This window comes from Larus michahellis, chromosome 3, assembly GCF_964199755.1.
Source record: "Larus michahellis chromosome 3, bLarMic1.1, whole genome shotgun sequence".
NCBI classification, from domain to species: domain Eukaryota; kingdom Metazoa; phylum Chordata; class Aves; order Charadriiformes; family Laridae; genus Larus; species Larus michahellis.
This window is the reverse complement of record NC_133898.1, coordinates 24,813,461-24,831,841: the sequence shown is the minus strand read 5'-3', so window position 1 is coordinate 24,831,841 and position 18,381 is coordinate 24,813,461. Positions and strand designations below refer to the sequence as shown.

The 18,381-nt window shown below is 48.4% G+C and overlaps 1 protein-coding gene across 3 annotated transcripts in view; it reads right to left on the bottom strand.

The window, feature by feature from the left end:
* SLC1A4 (solute carrier family 1 member 4) overlaps positions 1–8,115 on the bottom strand; it is a 43,443-nt gene extending 35,328 nt beyond the window's left edge. For all 3 annotated transcript variants that reach the window (XM_074579261.1, XM_074579262.1, XM_074579263.1), the window contains exon 1: positions 7,560–8,115. In XM_074579261.1, the coding sequence (XP_074435362.1) occupies positions 7,560–8,077 (518 nt within the window). In that variant the 5' untranslated portion in view covers positions 8,078–8,115. The remainder of the gene's footprint in view (positions 1–7,559) is intronic.
* Positions 8,116–18,381: the final 10,266 nt, after the last annotated feature.

Genomic DNA, 18,381 nt, shown 5'->3' with positions numbered 1-18,381 from the left:
CAACCAACAAATAGATGTCTTATCTTAGAGGCACGAGTTCTGCACAGACTACATTGCTCACCTAAGATCAGTCAGCTTGCAAATTAAATTAAGCTTTAATAACGGGCGGGTCAGACTGCGGGTTTTTAGCTTAAGATGGATTTGTGCAAGAACACCACAGTAGTGCCTGAAAAAAACAGGTTGGGATGCCGCATGCTCCAGGGAGAAGCAAAAGCTGGCTGGTGACCTGCCCGGGCTCATCATGTGCTCGTGCCTGCAGGCTTTGCTCATCATGCGCAGCAAGGCAAAGTTCACCTACCGCAGGAATCCAGACCCAGCTCTGTCCCTCTGTTCACTGTGTCCCCCAACCCAAGCAGAGGAGTCGCACAGGTAAGCGCAAACATCCCTCCTGTCCAAGTGAACCAGTAAACAGGAAAGCTAATGAGCTGGATAATTGGGCATGCAAATTAAATGCGGGTGTCTGCCAGTCAGTTTTACAACACAGACCAAATCTTTAGAAGGTTTTTTAGCTTTGAAAGCCCATACCAGATGTGAACATGAAGTTTAAAGAAATCACCACAGTTATATCACCGGATTGCTGACTACTGCTGCTGTTTCTAACATCCCCATCCCTGACACTGCTATCCCCCACGCTAGAGAACATGGTTGCCTTTTTGAAGCAGACACGGGCTATCGCAAGAGCACACTGCTGAGGAAACCTTGAGTCTGGGTGATAAGGAGCCCAGCACCAAGGTCTGGGATCAGGCAGCCTTGGCCCCGCGAGGCAGAAAGACAAAACTTGGCGTACGCGGCAAGAATAAGACAAGCCAGCGATGCATGACATTACGGCAGGGGTACAGACATGCACCCTGGGAGCTCCACTGCTGCCGGGACCTCGCTCCCCAGAGAGGGATGGATCATCCACGCACAGACGCAACGGCTCTGTGGTATAAAGGCGAAGTAGGTGGTACAGAGAGACTTTATTCCCCATGCCAAGAACCAGGCAGGAAGGTCTCTCTCTGCCTGTTGCAAGTCATGCAGACAGCCCAGAAAAAAATATATCAGAAATGTATCGGACAGCTGTCATAGGTGACAGCTGAGTCCTGGGGCTGAAGCAGCAGCTGGGCTGACCCAGGAAACCTCCACGTACCTGCACAACACACCATGTGAGAAAGCACGTCTCGGATCCTCTTAAAATAGGAACCAGAAAGCAGAAGCACCAGGGGCGGGAGTTTCAGGGGCTGAATACTGTACTCATTACACCATCTCCCCATGCACAGCCAGATAAATACAGCTTTCTCCTTTCTCCAATGAAACGCTGCTCCCACCAGGCAAGAAGGGACCATTACTGCCCTAACTGAACTTAGCAGGAAGGTGTCACTGTACTTTTGCTGTAACAGAAGTCTTTAGTTCAGCTGCAGCATCCGCTACTAGGAATCCTAGATGACTAAGGAAACCTAGAGCTGTAAAGGGAGCAAAAAGGGGCTGTAGCTCCCATTCTTCTCAATTTTGATACTACAGGCAAATTCCTCTCTTCCTTACCCTGTATCTTTCCACCAGCAGGATAAGGATGGCACAGGAACTCCTTCATTACATGTGTAAGGGATTATCATTGATAACTGTTTCTGAACGATTCTTTTGCTAGAGCTCTGCAAACAACTTTGCTCTGTGAGGAAAAGCATGAAGGGAAATCCAGGCAAGCAGAACGAAACCCTAAAATACTACGCATTCCTCTTGCATTGCTTCTTACAAAAAGGTTCCACTTCCAAGGCCAAAAACCTTGCTGTTGGAAAACATATTTTTGTGAGGAAATCTAGAAAAAATGTTCTGTTGCATTATCTCCTGTTTCACTTTTTTGTTTGGTTGTGGTTTTGTTGTTTTTTTGGGGTTTTTTTTTTTTTTTTTTTTTTTCAATGAAGTGTTCTCAATGGTAGGAGTCCATTGACAGCAACTTTATTGCCATCTGTGGCAACCTGCCAGACACCAGTTTGGATTGCTCTTTTGTTTTTCTTTCTGTCCCAAGCTTTTCATTCAAGATCACACAATTTTTCTCATCTGCTGTTTGATATGTATGTGGATGCACAATACATGCCCTGAACATATACATATTTATGAGTGCTGTAACACAGAAAAACTTGAAAATGCGTTTACTTATAGCAGATATTTGTTACTTTTTTGCCTTAACAGTCAGGTCTGCATCTGTGTTGCTTGGAAAATAAAACATAACTGGGGGGAGTCAGTAGTAAAAGGTAATGAATATAAAGAACAAAAGAAAGGAACAGAAATGTTCAGAGACTTCCTAAAAAATCCCCACCAGACAGTGCAGGCACATGAATGAAACAGTGGAATTCTTCCTACAAGAATCAGTCAGCAGTCGCTATACTTCAAGAAAGGATCCAGGCGCAGAAAACACCACAAGCAAAGGTGGACAGTAACATCTACTACTTTCCTTTTTCTGAGAGTACCCCGGAGTTAAGAGCTAGCCGTACAGCTATGAAACCCAGTGGTTAGCCTATCTCGGGGACCTGCCATTGGTGTAACTGCAGCTGTTCCCTGGCTACTTCTTATTCTATTTATCACTACCAAAGGTGGCACCTCGCTCTCCTCTCCTAACAGTCAAGTTTTGCTCTCTTTCCACACTGGGATTTCAGAGACAGCTCTCATGGTTGCTCCTTTTTGGGTCACCCACTGGGAAGACCAAGGCTGTAAGAAGCAAGTGCTACTGGAGCCCGAGCAAGGGTCACCGCATGAGTGCTCTGCACCCCAAGGTCCACCCTGGCCCTCTGCTCTGCAGCTCAGCCAGCAAAATGCAACCGATGCTTCTCTCTATGCTCAGGTTCATGCCTGCCTTCCCTCCAGCTCCAAAGGCGCTTGGAGCCAATGCACGGGCTTGCTGATGGCACTGTGGGTACTCCCTTTGGCAGCACAGCTGGTAACCTCTGGCAGTGAGACAGAAAGGGCAGTGAGGAGCAATAAAATTTAAATGGCTTTTGCAGACTTGCCTGGCAGCCTGAGAAACCCTGAGTTTACTGCTTAGGGCAGACACCTGGACCTCTGTGTACCCTTCCTATAAAAAGCAGATGATGCTACCACCTCTTTTCCTCCCCGGACTGTTACAGCTACAGCTGGATTAAAAACAGAATTCTCTTCCCAAAGCCAATTCCACAGTTTCAAAAACATGTTTTCATCCCAAAATTGGGCAAAGAAAGCCTGTTCTAGATGTTTTTTCCTACTAAAAAAATATTGTAAGATATTCTGTTGAAATGTTCCTTTTTGATGAGTGAGATTTTCTACTCAAGCTTTTTGTATAAAATTACAGCAAAACATTGACCTCACTTAAAGGAAATGCCAGGATCACCCGCTGTTGGAAATTGCGACAGGATCAATAGGTTCCTGGGAAACTGTTTAATTTTATTGAATCAGCAAATATAAATCAGAGCTAAAACAAAACTCTGACCTTATCGAAACATGCAGTCTTGACAATTGCCTGTCAAAAATGTTAACAAATCAATAGATTCTTGCAAAACACTTGATCCTGATGTTTCAATCACTTTCCAACAAGCTATAGGTGGGCTGTGTTAGCTGGTGGCTGGAGTCACCTCTTTGTCACCACCTCTCTCTTCCTCACCTGTTTCTCACAGATTAGACACCCAGAGTGATCAGAATCAAGCTGGCTCTCTGCAATGTCACCTACCCAGGTGAGTGCTGAGCCCCAGAGGCCACCATATCACAGCTAGCCGCTTCCTGCACCTGCTACCCACTTCACAGCCAAGCTGACAAACACTCTTTATTTTCCATTGCTTTGCCTTCTCCACTGAACAAATGTGTAAGGGATGAAACCAGAAATTCTAAAATTTCCCTTCACTCTCCTTCTCTTCTGCTGGCACTCAGCCCTCTCCTATTTGGTACAACTGAGCTGCTCTCCATGCCAGATGCTCTGGGGAGGTTCACAAAGTCCACCTTCAGCTAAGAGCATGGAGAATAAGAGTGCCCTAGAGCCCAGCTTAATGCAAGAGCCTGAACTGGGTGCTTTGGAGAAGCCTGTCTTTCTTCTTTGACATGGGACAGAGTTAAGGAAATCCAAGGTCCTCCTTGGGTTCAGAGCACACCCCACTTTTTGTTTGGTTTGGTTTAAGCCACCAACCTTGTGGAAGCACCTCTGAACTCTTGATGGATCCCTCCCACCATCACTGAGCTGCAGACTCTCCCTGCCTTTGGCCATGCTCATCTTTAGGGAGCTCCAAAGAGCTACCCACATGGAGATGAGATGGGCTATCAACATCCCTGCTGTGGGGCACAACGGCATCTTCAGGACAGCTCTGCTGTCCCCACCCTGCCTCCTGGGGCAGGGGACAATATGCCTAAGCCCTAACCGTAGCCAAGCACACTGGAGGCTTGCCTCCTGCACTTGCCAGAAGGGAAACCAGGATGGTGTACCAGCCAGAAGGCGGCAGACAAATTAGACCTGGAGGTTATGGTCAAGGGATGAAATAAAACAGAGAAAGCCTTTCGGTTCACCAGTGAGTCATCATTCATCTGCTGCCAAAGCCCAAGACAAATCTCTTTTCCAGAAGTCATGTCTGCATGCATACATGCATGTTTGTGTGGAAGCATTAGACCTGGAAACAGAAAACCATGATGAAGAATTAAGCTGGCTTCCAGACATCGCTGCGACAATGGAAAGAGACATCTTTGCTCATTAACTAATACACTTCCCAAAAGCTGAAGGGATTTGCACCCTGGAAAAGGATACCCTGTGTCATCCCTGCAGAATCCATGGGAAATACTGACTCACAGCTGTGATTTCCTCTTAGCTGTTTCTTCCTTGGGCCATGTTTTACATCTGCTTGCAGTGCTGTAGGGGGACTCAGTTTACCCATTTGCGCCTCATTTTTACCTTTTACCTAAAACTGAGCAGTGAAGCCTTGAAGGACACAGCCAGTCTTGTGACACAATTGAAAACAAAGTTTTCTTGCATCTAATAAAAAGTTTCATGAACAAAAGAGAGAAAAAGAAAAGAAAAGAGCAGGATGCTGCGAGACCCACGCACACTGAAGGCAATGGCTTCCTCAAGGCCTCATTAACTGAAGATGAGGTTACTCTGGTACCTTCGACCACAGCAGGGACCAAGATCAATGCTCAAACCAGAACACCCACATTTTCAAGAACAGTTTTAAAAATAAAAAATTTAAAAAATAAGAAGGCAGATGGAGAGAGATATTATTTCCAGAAAAATCACGTAACTCACTCCATCCCTAGGTCTGTCAGGGATTTATGCTAAGACTGTGAGTTTTAGTGATGGCTGTGTCCAAACACATCTTTTCTGGATTGGATTTTGCTGTCACTGCTGTGACAACTGGACTGTCTGACAATGTGGTTGTAACAGCCCTTCCAAGAAAAAGCTGAATTCACAGCCCACTGTGGGAAAGTCCTCGGCCCAAAAGGAAACCCCTCTGCAACCTGCGTGCTTTGCCCAAGTCTTATCCTTATGAGTGTTACTTTCGAGTTCAGGACTCAATCCCACCACCATTACAATCCCTTTGAAGATGAACTCTCCACTTGCATTTACAGACCAGAACAAGAAAAAGCTTCCTGCTCCCACTTCACAGATGTTACCCATAGCCTGAATCTTGCTGGAGCATCCTCGCCCCATTTCTCAGCCACATCCTACTCCGTGTTACATGGTGACACAGGAATGAAACACCAGCTACAGCAACCACACCAGGACACACCTGGGGCAGCTACCGCTACAGTTGTCTTCCCAACTCTCCGGGTTGTGCTGACTCCTTTTTTTTGTAATTTTCCTTCACCTGCCTACACTTCCATTCAACTCCATGTCACCTTCACAGCCAGCCCACCTACCCCCACTGTCCTGTTATTACTTCTTAACATGCTCTGACAGGAATTGTTGGTCCTTAAGAGAGGTGGGCTGAGGACACAAAGTACACAGCCTGCCAATGGGACAAAGCGGACTTACTTTCTGTCCAAAGGGAACATGTCTCTGGGGGAGGAAAGGACATTAACGTGGAGTTGTAAATACACTTTTGGTTTTGTTTTTCATTTTTGTATGAACTCTTTTTATCTTTATTGTCACATCTGTTTACCCAGACACAGTGAAAACGTTTCTCAGCTGAATAACTTAACTCATAAAAGCAAAGCAAGTGATCTGAATAAAAACCCCCCACTCAGTTTTGCAATTACGATATCTGCTAAGCACAACTCTCACGCCACTTCACTGGTACACAGGTCACCTCCCTTACTCTTCTGTTTGCATCCTGGTAACAACATCCTCCACCTCCAAAGCCATTCATCTTCCAGTGTTTCAGCAAACCTCCACACTTCCCGTTGATGCCCTATCACTTCCCATCCCTCCCTCAGTTACAGTCGCCGGGAGAGACACAGCTGCTGCTCTCAGCTTTTTTTTATTCCACTGCTTTTCTCAGGTGCCTGTAATATGCTTTTCCATGACTGCCCAACACTGCTCAGATGTGAATAAGTGGCAGAGCCAGACCTGGGATAACCTGGGAAAATACACCAGCAGTTCACATCTGGGGTTCTGCACCAAGATTCATCAAAGTACGGGAGACTGCAGTTGGAAATTGGATACTTAAAAAGCTGGCTGGATGTTTGCCTCATTTGTGTAAGTGTTCCTCTCTTATTGAAAGAGCTGGACAGATCTCAACAAGACACGGGCTCTGAGAAAAAAAAAAGGTTAATTCTACAACTTTGCAAGAAGGAGTAAGGATAAAACAAAAAGACTATGATCTGGTTAGAAGCGGAAGCCTTACTTCCAGGTAGTTCTGTGGAATGCGAGTCTTGTCTTTGCAAGGTCCAGAGGTGGGATGGGAAGCTCATGAACATACAGGGTGTCCTCAGGCCGGGCTATGCTTAGGGCATGTCCTCAATGGAAATACAGGGTTACATTTCCATGTCTGCATCTACGGGCTGGGGGGGCACTATAAAAGGTAGGTTGGCATTTGCGTGAGGAGACTGAGTCAAGGGTAGGGGAATAAAAGAAAAAGGTGCGTGTGAAGGATGGGGAAAGCTGCCCTGCCCTGCCTGCGAGACATGGGCAACAACAGGCAGCAGCGAAGTGGAAGGTGCCAGGAATTGCCATGCCTGCCCTACAGCGAACACGCAGGAGCCACTCTCTCTCCAGGTAGGACCAAAAACGGGCCCAGGCACCCAGAGCTCCCAGCAAGTCTCGACTCATCCTCACAGCCACCCAGCCAACATTAAAAATAAAGGCGGGGGTGGGGGGGAGACGTAGAGCACCACACAGCCCTATACCTGACCGGGCTTGTGGGTACCTGGGCAGAAAGCGGTGCCTCTGGAGCAAGCAGGAGTAAGATGAGGAGGGTGAAAAGAAGAAGGAGGAGGATGAGGAGGAGAAGCAGCATCCAGGAGGAGGATGAGGAGAAAAAGAAGGAGGAGGATGAGGAGGAGGGGGGAGGAAGGGGGGGTTCCCCCGCCGCTAGCTGCAGCGTGCAACACCGCCGAGTCTGTCATCATCCTCCGGCGGCGGCGGGGAGGGCGGGAAGGAGGAAGGCGGAGGAGGCGAGGGGGCGGGGGGGGCTCACCTGATGAGGTCGAGGAAGGAGTCCACCGTCTCCTTGCTGGTGGGCACGTCGCCCGACAGCCCCAGCCTGGGGTCGTTGAGGGCGGAGGCACCGGCGCCGGGGCGGATGATGAAGCCGAGGGCGACGGCGAGGCCGGAGGCCAGCAGCGTGGTGCCTAGGAAATAGGCGAGGGCGATGCCTCCCAGGCGGCCGAGAGAGCGGGTGTCCAGGCTGGCGGCTCCCGACACCAGGCTGCAGACCACCAGCGGCAGGATCACCATCCGCAGCATCCGCAGCAGCAGCTCCCCGGGGAAGGCCAGGTAGGCCACCTGCGCCGGGCCCAGCGACGCACGGCGCACGGCGGCGCCCAGAGCAACGCCGGCCACCACCCCGGACACCGTCAGCAGCACCAGCGCGTTACGCCGCAGGAAGCCCCGGCAGCCCCGCAGCCCACCCGCGCCGCCCCTCTCCTCCGCCGCGGCCGCCGCCGGTCCCTCGGCATGGCCGTTGCCCGCCTTCCCCTCAGCCGCCGCCGCCATCCCGCCCGCTCCGGCGGCACCTCGTGCCCCGCTGCCTCGCGAGCGACTGACGGATTGACTGACTGGCCGGCCCCGCCCCGCCGCGCGCCCCCGGGGAGGGGCGGGAGAGGGGCGGAGCCGGCCCCGCCCCGCGGGGGGCGGGGGGAAGGCGGGCCGGGGGGGGGTCGCCTCAGCGGCATGGCGGGTGGGGGGGTCCGGCGCGGCGGGCCCGCGGGCGGCGAGGGGGACCTGCCGTGTCCTCGGGCCCCCTCTTTGTCCCTTCAGGGTCCCCTCATTGTCCCAGAGCTCACGTATGTCCCCTCAGGGTCTCCCTCAGGGTCACAGAGCTCACACACGTCTCCTCAGCAGTCCCCTCAGTGTCCCCGCAGCTCATACGTGTCCCCTCAGTGTCCCCGAGCTCACACATGTCTCCTCAGCCACCCTATGGTTCATACACATCTCCTCAGTCTCTCCACGGTTCACACAACATGCCTCCTCAGTGTGCCCATAGTTCACACGTGTCCCCATCAATGTCCCCACAGCTCACACATGTCCCCTCAGTGTCCCACTCAAGTGTCCCCATGGCTCATACATGTCCCCTCAGCATCCCCATGGTTCACAGACATACCCGCAGTGTTCCTATGTTTCACACATGTCCCTTCAGTGTCCCCATGGCTTACACACATCCCCATCAGTGTCCCCACAGCTCACATATGTCCCCTCAGTTTCCCATGGTTCACACACATCTCCTCAGTGTCCCCTTCCTCTCTCCAGGAACCTCTCAGAGAGGCAGGAGCCATCGTCTGCACCAGAACAGGTTGTGGCTGTGGCTCCCGTCCCCATGCTCAAAGCCATCTAGCATGTCCACAGGCTCATCGGTGGAAGGATGGCACAGATACGTGGGCTCTGGGCATGCTTCCTGGAGGAACAGGGCTCAAACCCACATCTGATCACACCAGCAGGTTGTCTGAGGAGCAGACGATGCCTCTGATGGTCCGAGGGGCTGATAAAGGACACCTAGGTCTCTCAAATCTGCAAGGGCCTCGGAGGTTCAGGACTGTCATGTTTGCCCACGGAGCCAGTTGCACAAGTTGCAGCTCATGTTTGGATTTTAGAAGGGGCTTCGTTTCAGTTCATTCCCTTGACATCAGCAAAGCACAGCCTAGCAGAAAACATGCTGTGAAAACAACCAGACACACATTTGCTTTTCAAGTAGACCCGGATAATTAAAGAGACTGACAGGGCATGATGGGGCAGTAATCCCAATGTAATAAGACTCTTTTCTGCTTTCCAGCCTCATGGATAGACCCAAAGATCCCTACGCCATGGCTGGAGCTTCTGGGAATAGTCTCCGTCCTCACCGACGAGCAACTCCGTCCACCACCACCCACCTCAGAGCTCGATGCCAAGTCTTGACTCGCAGCTTGCTCTTGCACTGAAGTTTGAATCAAGATACCAGGCATATTTTTACTGATTTTATAGCTTTTTCCTGACAACTTGCCCTTTGAGGAATGCTTGGTTTGTGGAAGTCTGCGAATGAAAGTTCCACCAAATTAGGATAAGCAGAGAGAGGAAACAGAGACTAAACTTAAGAGGAAAGCAAGTATCTGCAAACACTTTCAAAGACATTCAATTCCACCAATCTCAAAAGGAACAAAAAGCTACGTGGGTCTTTTGAAATCAGGTTTGAATTTTTTTGTGAATAGATTTGTAAATAATAAACAATTAGGTCTCCAAAAGAATTGTTTCTTTCCCCATCAGAAGCATTTCTAAAATGGATTTTTAATTAATATTTTGAGAGTACTCCCCACATAAACATCATGCCTTGTTTTTTCCTTGCATTTTTCCTTGCCGTTATCTCCCGGTCTCACCCTTTCTTTCTTTTCCATTTAGCCATGAAAAGGGGAAGAGAAAGGGAGCAAAGAAAGGACAACAGAAAATGATGAAATGAATAAAAAAATATAGAAGTCTTTATTTTCTGTTTCAGTTGAGTAAAGATTCTAAAACGAAACAATGAGCAGAAATGCTGTTCCGATATGCAAACTGAAAAGCAAGGGGAGAAATTCAGGGAAGTGTGAACAAGAACATATGAAATTGGAAAACTCATCTGTAGCAGCACATGTACCAGATCAGCGGGAGAGTTAAAATAGAACCTTTTCCCCCAAATGAATTGATAGTAGGCTCCTTCTCTCCTGGAGGATCTCCCCCTGTCTTCACAGGGTTGACTTTGATCAGAGCAGTGCCACGAGAACAGCCAGATGACCTGCAGGAACACACACCTCCAAAATTGTAGATCCCACTGTGTGTTTTTTAACCCATGCTAAGGCTGGTTGGTGATGGCCAACCCTTCGTGAAGAACACCTTGGCGTAGGGATGCCTGTGTCAAGCTTCCTGGTCAATGACACCATAAGAATTCGGATTCCCAGTTTCCCCTCCCTTTTTTTCCCCTCTTGATTTTCTGATTTAAACACTGATCCAAACAGTTATCCTTCAAGAAGTGAAGTCTATTTGTGCTTTTCAAGCACAATTACAGGCTGGGTGGAGAATAGATTGAGAGCAGCCCTGAGGAGAAGGACTTGGGAGTGTGGATGGATGAGAAGCTCAACATGAGCCAGCAATATGCACTCACAGCCCTGAAAGCCAACCCCACCCTGGGCTGCATCCCCAGCAGTGTGGCCAGCAGGACGAGGGAAGGGATTCTGCCCCTCTGCTCTGCTCTGGGGAGACCCCCCTGCAGGGCTGCCTCCAGCTCTGGGGCCACCAACAGCAGAAGGACATGGACCTGTTGGAGTGGGTCCAGAGGAGTCCTTGAAGATGCTCAGGGGGCTGGAGCACCTCTGCTGTGAGGACAGGCTGAGAGAGTTGGGGTTCTCCAGAATGGAGAAGAGAAGGCTCCAGGGAGACCTTAGAGCCCCTTCCCGTACCTAAAGGGGGCCTACGGGGATGCTGGGGAGGGACTCTGCATCAGGGAGTGGAACGATAGGACGAGGGGTGATGTTTTTAAACTGAAAGTGGGGAGATTTAGATGAGACATTAGGAAGAAATTCCTTACTGTGAGGGTGGTGAGACACTGGCCCAGGTTGCCCAGAGCAGCTGTGGCTGCCCCATCCCTGGAGGTGTTCAAGGACAGGCTGGATGGGGCTTTGAGCAACTTGGTGTGGTGGGAGGTGTCCCTGCCCATGGCAGTGGGGTGGAACTGGGTGATCTTTAAGGTCCCTTCCAACTCAAACCATTCTATGGTTCTACGATTCTGTGATTCTCTTAACATATCTTCAGATGACAGTGCTTTCATCAAGAAGACAACAGAGCATGTGAACCTCCCACTATATGAATGGACATCATCCCAAAGACATTCTAGGCAAAGCTAACTGTTTTTCTGCACCCTGTGAGAGTTCATGGATGGCTGCAGTGATTAACTCTGAAGCCCGCTGACTTATTCAGTAGTAACCGTTGACTGATCCATTGTGTCATGTTTTCATTTCAGTGCTTGTAGATCTTGGGAGCTTTCCAATGAGTGAGTCTGCATGTTTCCAATGTCCACCCTGCTGGTGCTTCTAAATCAGGGTTTTTGACTTTCCTTCTTGCAACTTGAAAAATTTTTGTGTCTTACATGGCTTTCACCTGCACGGGGCTAGAGTGCTTCCTCCAGAAATCAGCAGAGGGATCATAAACAGGCAACAACAGATAAACAAAAACAAATAAACAAAAAAAAAACCAAACCAGAACAAAAATCCAGTTCCTTTATAATAAAATAAAGGAATTCCTTTTGCTTTGGATGAGGAGACAGCCAACATAGTTTTCATCACTTCTCAGAAAGGAAGAAGTCCTGCTGATTTCCAGTCAAATTCTGCTTGATATCATTTTTTGATGGTGGGTGTTGAAATTTGAGCCTCAGTGACGGGAATAAAAAAATCTCGACAGCTGTAAGGGCATCAGGTCCTTCCTCTCTCTGTTTCAGCACCAAGCAAGCAGATTACAGGACTTACTTTGAGCTGTTCCCTCAGAAAAAGTCCTGCTTTGTTGAGGGAAGTTGGTATCGAGACCTCTCTGAGGAAAGGCTTACAGTGCCTTTTTCCTACAGCTCATCCATTCCCACTGTTAACCTTTGGCACAATCTTGCTGCAGATCAGTGAGATGGACACTTAGGATGGGATCTATGTAATCTAGATGTTGCCACCCAGAAACTTAATGTCTAATTCTTGCTTTTTCCATAGTCAATAGAGATATAGGGAAGGTTACCCCCTTTTAAAAGATGTGTCTGAGGCAGATGAGACGAAATTCCCATGGGGGTATCTGCCATGCTCCACTGAGTATGGAGAAGACCTGGCAAATCGGTTTAGGATACCCAGGTTTCGGGTAATTTCTGTTTTGTGACCCCCTCCGCCCCCGACTTACAATGCAGGTATCACCAAAACCAGACTGTGCAACAATATAATAGAAAATCATTATTTTCCTCCCTCTGTGACTTCTGTATATACTATGCTCACCCAACATTAGAAACTCAATGTGATTTTTTGTTCCTCAGAGGTGATTTAACCTGGCATCTGAACTGCATCCTACTTTTTTTCTGCCCTGACCTCCAAAATATAAATGTACCTTGGCCCTGAGGACATCCACATCTGGAGCTAGCTCTGAACTTCTTGGTGGCCTCTGTAATAAAATCAAACCTCTGCATAGAAACAGTTGTGATCTCTGGAGAAAGTCAGATTTGACAGTTAACTGCACAGCGCTGCTCATCTCAACCAGAAATGAAGGTACTAGAGAAAGCTTCTGCCTTGTGATTTTTGGTTTTGGGGAAGGAAAAAAGTGGAATCCTCTCTGCATTACTACAGAGTATCTATCTGTCCTAATGCATGTGTTGGGTATTACTATGTACTATCATGAAGCACAAGCGTAATAGACTATACTTAACAAATGCTTCTGAAAGAGCAAAGCACATGAAATAAAGTAGCAGTGACTACACCCTTAGCTTTTGATATAATAAACCCATCTGTTGAGCGTTTTCTCCTTCACTCATAGGGTCACATCAACACATATTAGGTTGCTGGCCCAAAAGTGCTCCACTGACATTGGTTTCAGAGGGTGGAAAAGCCGATAAGAAACAGAGAAGGTTTTCCACACCTGAGGAAGGTCAACACAGTCTGAAAGAAATCAGACTTGAGTTTCTTTGATAGAGAAGGAGAGGAAGGCTTTCAAAGAGCATCTCCTTGGGTCTCACACCTGGCACGTGCCCTTTTGGCACAGGTTAGAGTAGCCCTTGGGCCACGTTTCCTACAAAACCACATACCAGCTGCTTGCAGCAGGAGTGCAGTGAACACTCATCCTGCCACCTCCGCTTCCCTCTATCTTCCTGCCACTATCTCCCTCTTCCTAAGACCTGCAAGGTCATCTGCAGCTTTCAGGAGCTTCCTCAAGTCTGGCTGCTGTTTACCTTCTCTTCCTGGGAGACCTAACAGAAACCTCTGTCGTCTGTGAAAGATATCATCAATCATCAGCCCTGTCTCCCGTGACTGCTTTGATTTGAAGTAGTTTGGAGACTGACGCCTAAAAGTCATGGTGGGGGGTGGAGGGAGCAAGATGAAAAGGAGGAAGGCAGGAAGGGCTTGGGGTTTATATTTGTGTTTTTTCAAGAGAAGCTTGAATAAATGTGCTCCTGAACATCCCAACGGAGATGTTCTGGACAGCCTGCAGTGTCCCACAGGGCTGTGTTACAGAGTGGCCTTTTTCTGAGGAGAATGCATGAAAAGCATGTGGGAGAGAGCTTGTTTTCCACCGGGCAAAACAAAGTCCTCAGAAGAGCCACAGCACGCTGGCTGTGGCAGGAAGGCCTACAGCACTTCCTTGGTATGCAGACTTTAGCTTGGCAGGGAGACTTTGTTGGGGCCTGGGATGCCAAGCAATTTGGACAGAATCCAGCCCCATCACAGCAAGGCTCTCTGCCTGCCTCTGGGAGGAGCATGAAGTCTGCTCCTCAGCTCTTCTCAGTGCCACCAACCTGCTCGCCCCATTGCAAGCTGAATGCAGGACCAGCCACCCACACACAGCCACCTGGACTTAGGATAATGGGCCTGATTTCATAGAATCATAGAAGGGTTTAGGTTGGAAGGGACCTTAAAGATCATCTAGTTCCAACTCCCCTGCCATAGGCAGGGATACCTCCCACTAGACCTCCGAAACCACGGAAAGAACCTCCTCCTGGCCCACAGTGATGCCAGATCCCAAGAATATTCCTGAGGTCCTGCTACATGTACGTTCCTGGCTAGCAACTGAAATAACCCCATCCCAAACATAATCCTACCACAGTTTCACACGTGGATTCATGGTCTCTCCAGGTGAAGGAAGTTCTCACGCCTGATTGAAAATATTCTGAGGATGAAAAAAAAGGCCTTTGTGAGTGCATTTACTAATAGCGGAGGCAGGCAAGGAATTTTGCAAATACCACTTGCGTGCCCAAACTCCAACAAAATATAAACTCTGCAGACAGGCATGGTTGACCTAGGGTAAATATTTAACTTCATCCTCCAAAGGCACATACAGGTTTACTAGGAAGAAGATGAAAAATATAGAATAATACCCTCCCACATACCTTGTTTACTCTAAGCTCCTTTGAATGGCTCTGGAAACAAAGTTTAATTGAGAGATGAGCAAATTTAAAACTGAGTGTCTTGTCCCCTTTTTCAAAACCATAATAATGTACAAACATGAAGAAAACCAAACCAGTACATGCTGGAACAGAAGGGCCCCAACTCGCCTCATAAGAATAATGTCACTTTCTCCTTTGTAGGGTCTCCCTGAGATTTTTCTTTGAGGGTAAAGTGAGGAAAAGTAGGAAAAAAGGACAAGAATGAGCACAGACGTTCAAGATCTTGGATGTGTGACATCCTGTCCTAGCAGGGGACATTGCCTCTAGCTGGCAGGGGAAATGCTGGGTCAGGCTTTTCAAAACAAGCTGAGCTGATCTGAAAACAAAGCTGTGTGATCTCCTCTCATGGCGAAGCTTTGCTACTGAAGAAGCAAAGGGAAACAATGGGAGGGTTGCAACTATGGTAAACATGCTTGGATGAAGAACTTGCAAGTGCTCGCGGTAGAAGCGGCTGCTGATTTCTCCTGTGGTTGTGGGTGGATAAAGCCCCTCGCCGGTGCCAGGAGGCAGATAAGTTGGACAGCTGAGGATTTCCCTGGCATTCAAGGATTAATACACAAGCAGAGCACGCCTCGATTTACATCAGAGCTATCGAATATGCTATAAAAAGCTACATTAGGGAGAGAAAAAGCATGAGCAATTTCTGAATGTTGGTTGTGATTCAGTGGCTAGAAGCAGCGAGGGGAATCTCTATCCTTACCCGCTTTATCCCTAATTATGGTATTACAATGAATGCTGTATCCCTGATTATGGGTGACAGTAAACCGTGATGACAGCGAACAGGAGTGGTAAAGCTTCTGCCAGGGGATGTAGGGGACCGTGCAGCTACCCTTAGCCCACTGGCCTGTGAGGATGTCTTCCCATGGCCCCAGCTTGCTGCAGGAGTGTGACAGTGGCCACAACAAGTGGCTGCGGGAACAAACACGTGGACCAAACAGGTCTCTGAGAAGTAACTGCAGTTTTAGAGATCCTCCGGGCTGTGCAAAAAGAGCAGCAACACATCCTAAGAACAGTCATATTGGAAAGGAAGAACATAAAAATAAGCAAAGAAAGAGCATGATATTTTCTGAGAATGCTTTCCAAGTACCCAATAGCCTGCAGCTCAGATGTTTCCAGGTGCAGTCCTTCGGATTTAAAAGCCTTCCATGAGTTTTCCTTCTGCAATTTTGTCTGCTGGTTTTTTGAACCCCGTCATCTCTTTTCCAGAGATGCCACTAGTCCCGTGCAGATCTTGCTACATGCTTTTGTCACCCTCTGCGCCTTTCCGAGTTCATCCAGACCCCTCAAGAGCAGAACACGAGAGCATGGCACGGATTGATGGTAGGTGGCAACTCCTCTCTCCCCTGCCAGCTACAGCCAAGGCAGGGCAGTCGGCAGGTGGGAGCTAACGAAGGCAGCCCATTACAACCCAAGGAGTTGTTTCCCTACTTGACGCTGCCCTTCAGCAGTAACACTGCTATGTGCACTGCTGCCGACATCTGTGCCAACAGATTCAAGCACGGCCAGTAGTTACAAGGCCCCTGATGGCTGTGCATGGATTAGGCAGAAAAGTAACCAGCCTGGAGCAAAGAGCAATTGCTCCGTGTGTCTCTGTGCGTTGCTGTAATGCTGTAACAGGAGTAAAAGTGCCAAGCAGAAAGCAGCTACTCCCATTTTTCCATCTGCAAGTTTAGCACCACGCAGCTTTGCCTGAGATCGTCAGATGCAGTTTTACAGTAACAGCTATACTTCATCATCACCTCTGAAATAACATCAGTGGTCAGCATAGAGCCCTCCCCTCCTCCCTGAAAAATTAAGTTTACGGAATCACGGAATCACGGAATCTTCAGAGTTGGAAGGGACCTCTAGAGATCATCTAGTCCAACTCCCCTGCTAGAGCAGGATTGCCTAAAGCACATCCCTCAGGGCTGCATCCAGGCGGGTCTTAAAAATCTCCAGAGAAGGGGACTCCACAACCTCCCTGGGCAGCCTGTTCCAGTGCTCTGTCACCCTCACTGTAAAGAAGTTTTTCCGTGTATTTGAACGGAACTTCCTATGTTCTAGCTTGTGCCCATTGCCCCTTGTCCTGTCACTGGGAACCACTGAAAAGAGCCTGGCTCCGTCCTCCTTAAACCCACCCTTTAGATACTTGTAAACATTAATCAGGTCCCCCCTCAACCTTCTCTTCTCCAGGCTAAAGAGTCCCAGCTCTTTCAGCCTTTCCTCATAAGGGAGGTGCTCCAGTCCCATAATCATCTTGGTTGCCCTGCGCTGGACTCACTCCAGTAGTTCCCTGTCCCTCTTGAACTGGGGAGCCCAAAACTGGACACAGTACTCCAGTTGTGGCCTCACCAGTGCAGAGTAGAGGGGGAGAATGACCTCCCTTGACCTACTGGCCACAGTTTTCCCTATGCAGCCCAGGATGCCATTGGCCTTCTTGGCGACAAGGGCACACTGCTGGCTCATGGATAATTTGCTGTCTACCAGGACCCCCAGGTCCTTCTCCTCAGAGCTGCTTCCCAGCATGTCCGCCCCTAGCATATATATAGTTTATCCCTGATTCGTGTAAGATGTGGAGACTGTTGAAGAAAAGAAGTATTCGGTCATTTATGACAAGACCCTAGGACCTTAAAAATCTCTTTTAGGGCAGTGAGAGGCAGGTAACTACCAGGACTGCATCTGGCCTACTGCAGAAGATGGCATCTAGCTAGTGATGTGTTCTGACTTGGTGGATTCACCAAGTGGGTGTATTAACCACCTGTGTAAAGTAAAACCACTGAAAACTTGCTGTGTTTGCTATATCCGTGAAACACAGATTTAGGGAAGTGTTACAGCTTCTTTGCCTCTGTCCTGCGAGGCTGCTGTTCAGCCACTGAGTGCAGTTCCCTCCTTTGGGATGAAGGCAATTTGGCATTCGGGCCCAGGAGATGCCTAAGACCAACCCGTCCAATGAGGCTGTATGTCTCCGAGGCTGTGAATCTTCAGATTTCTGCTCAGAGGTAATCTCAGACAGCTCCTCAGTGGAGATTTCTCTTCAGCCAACCTGTCTATTTTTATGAAATTTCACAGAAATACACTTCCTGTGAGATCTCCACGCTTCGGTGACATTTTGGTGAAATTGCATACAATCAAGAGCTATTAATGAAGGACGGACGGATGGAGCCACATGAAGCCACATCTCCCAGTGCATGTACCAATGTACAATTTTTTTAGGAACCAGGCTAAAACTTATCTTGTGTCCACTATTGTCCCAACTCTCCATGTGAATCACGACGTAGTTGTCCTAATATTGGAGAAAGGGGGGATGTAGATTTTCTTTTTAATCCTGAAAGGTACATAGAAATTTGTGGAAATATGGGGAAGTTACATCTACATAAGGAAAATGGTAAACACGTACTCAATGCTTTCCTGGGCAGCAAAGTAAAAAGCAAAGGTAAGAGAAAGGGGAAATGCAGAAACTCGTGTAATGAGGCTGCAGGTTAGTATGAAAATAACCTCAAATTCTTGAGAAGTCACAGCAGCATGTTGCATTGCCACTCTCTCCCTTCCCTCCCATCACGGTTCCATCATGGAAAATGGGCTTTTTGCTGCTGAAGTCCACAGTTTCAAAAGCGTTTCTTAGCCAGACCTAGAAAAGTACATAGGTACATAGTATTTTTCTAGGTGTAATTCTCATTGATCTCAAAACCTTTGGGAATTTGAG